This window comes from Procambarus clarkii, chromosome 9 (assembly GCF_040958095.1).
Source record: "Procambarus clarkii isolate CNS0578487 chromosome 9, FALCON_Pclarkii_2.0, whole genome shotgun sequence".
NCBI lineage: Eukaryota > Metazoa > Arthropoda > Malacostraca > Decapoda > Cambaridae > Procambarus > Procambarus clarkii.
In genome coordinates this window covers 46,475,429-46,478,059 of record NC_091158.1, presented here as the reverse complement: position 1 = coordinate 46,478,059, position 2,631 = coordinate 46,475,429, and the positions used below count along the sequence as shown (strand labels likewise).

The 2,631-nt window shown below is 35.7% G+C and overlaps 1 protein-coding gene across 1 annotated transcript; it reads left to right on the top strand.

Annotated features, from left to right (window-relative positions):
• Nucleotides 1-298: 298 nt before the first annotated feature.
• On the top strand, nucleotides 299-820 carry LOC138362924 (uncharacterized). Its single transcript, XM_069321504.1, has one exon. It carries the CDS (start codon nucleotides 299-301, stop codon nucleotides 818-820), a length of 522 nt encoding a protein of 173 aa, XP_069177605.1.
• Nucleotides 821-2,631: the final 1,811 nt, after the last annotated feature.

Below are 2,631 nucleotides of genomic sequence, written 5' to 3'. Positions count from 1 at the left end.
TATTTAATTATTTTGTTTGACGTTGCATTGGAATTGAGCTGTGTTGTTTACCATACTGTTCATTATGTGAGTATAGCTTATTTGTTTTTTTATTGTTTTTCATTTCGTTTTTTAACTGTTCTTCTTATTCTTCAGTGCAATTGGTGAAATTGCACTGAAGACAGCTCAGTGAAATTGAGCTGTGTCGATTAATCTGCATTTGAATTGAAATATTTCGTTAGTATTTTTTGTTTTTGTTTTGCAAGAAGAAAATGGACAACTCGTTTATTTCACAGCTGCAAATGTGCAACAAGCAGCTATGAATCCACCGGCTACAACGTTAACTGCTTCCATCATGTTATGTCAAGATGACGTGTTTGCGAAAACACTGCTGTATTCGGATGTACCTACGTATTACACATGGAATGCCAGTAGAAAATCATTTGAACGACGTAAACAAGGAGAGCGAGACGACGGACAACCTGGCATAATCAAACAAACCACGATAGGCAGACTGTACACCGTACATTCCAACCAAGATGAATGCTTCTTTTTTCGCATGCTGTTGGTAAATGTGCCTGGTCCAACGTCTTTCCAGCCATTGAGATTTGACAACGGCGTAACACATGCCACTTTCCGTAGTGCATGTCAAGCTCGGAATTTATTGGAGAACGACGGACATTGGGATGTACGCATTAATGACGCGTCCAACACGTCACATCCAAATCAAATTTATGCATTGTTTGCAATCATATTGACCACAGGCTCTCCTTTATCTTCAACAGAGTTATGGGAGAAATATAAACCGCACATGGCTGAAGATATTATCCAGCGAATATGAAGGAAAATTCAAATATGAACATGGATTTCACAGCAGAAATCTACTGAAATCAGCAGATTTGTGCTTAGAATTCGCGAACAAAGTTCTAAATCAATTGGAAATGCCATCACCGAATCGATCTGCTGCTGCTTCGTTCGATGTAGAATTGCGTCGTGAGCAAAATTACAACATGAGTGATCTATTGTCATATGTGCAATCAAATATTCGTAAGCTAACGCTGGAACGAAAAGGCATTTACAATCAAATAATTCAAACTGTCAATAACGGATTTGGAGAAATCTTCTTAGATGCGCCAGGAGGAACTGTAAATCCTTCCTAATTAAATTGATTCTGGCAGCATTTCGATCCCAAAATGGCATTACCTTAGCTCTTGCATCGTCCGGAATAGCAGCGACATTGTTACCAGTTGGAAGAACTGCTACTTCGGCTTTGAAATTGTCACTGAACATGCAATTCATTGAAACTCCCACGTGAAACATTTCCAAAGCATCCGGCATGTGAAAAGTATTGCAGAAATGTAAACTTATCATTTGGGATGAATGCACAATGGCCCACAAAACATCGCTCGAGGCTCTTGATCGATCAATGCAAGATTTGCGTGGAAACATCAGACTATTTGGGAATGCATTAATATTGCTTGCAGGAGATTTCAGGAAAACATAACCTGTAATTCCTCGATACAAGTCCGTAGACACGGTTGAGAAACCAGATGAAGTGGTTAGTTATCCAATAGAATTTTTTAAATCACTCGATCTGCTAGGGATACCGTCACACGTACGGCAATTGAAAATTTGCCTGCCAATTATCATGTTGCGAAATATCAATCAGCTAAAGCTTTGCAACGCCATGCGCCTTGCAGTAAAAAAAATATTCAGCAACGTCGTAGAAGCAACAATCTTGACATGACCTTTCAAAGGTGAAGATGTCCTCATTCCTTGCATTTCTATGATTCCAACAGATATGCCAATTCAATTTAAGATATTGTAATTTCCAATTCGATTGGGGTTTACAATCACCATCAACAAACCTCAGGGCCAATCTTTAAAATTGTGCGGTTTATATCTAGACATCGAATGCTTCTCACATGGACGATTATATGTTGCGTGTTCTAGAATCGGCAAACCAGACAATCTCGATATCTCCACAGACAATGGAACAACAAAACATATTGTATACCCACAAGCAAGGTGAAATTAAACATATTTGAAACGTGTGCTCTCTCTTTTCTTACTTTTCCGTTTAACCAGACTGAGCCACAGCAACGCATAGCGGGTACATCTAGTGTATAATAAATGATGTGTAGTTTACTGTAAATTTTAGAGCCGATTACACTAACAAACTTTGGGGGGTTAATTTATAATGTGAAGTTACTGCACTTCAGTTAATAAAACATTGCGATGTTAATACACATCAATTCATAAATCATATATATATATATGTATATATATATATATATATATATATATATATATATATATATATATATATATTTATATATATATATATATATATATATATATATATATATATATATATATATATATATATATATATATATATATATATATCGTACCTAGTAGCCATAACGCACTTCTCAGCCTACTATGCAAGGCTCGATTTGCTTAATAAGCCAAGATTTCCTGAATTAATATATTTTCTATAATTTTTTTCTTATGAAATGATAAAGCTACCTATTTCATTATGTATGAGGTCAATTTTTTTTTATTGGAGTTAAAATTAACGTTGATATATGACCGAACCTAACCAACCCTACCTAACCTATCTTTATAGGTTAGGTTAGGTAAAGTAAC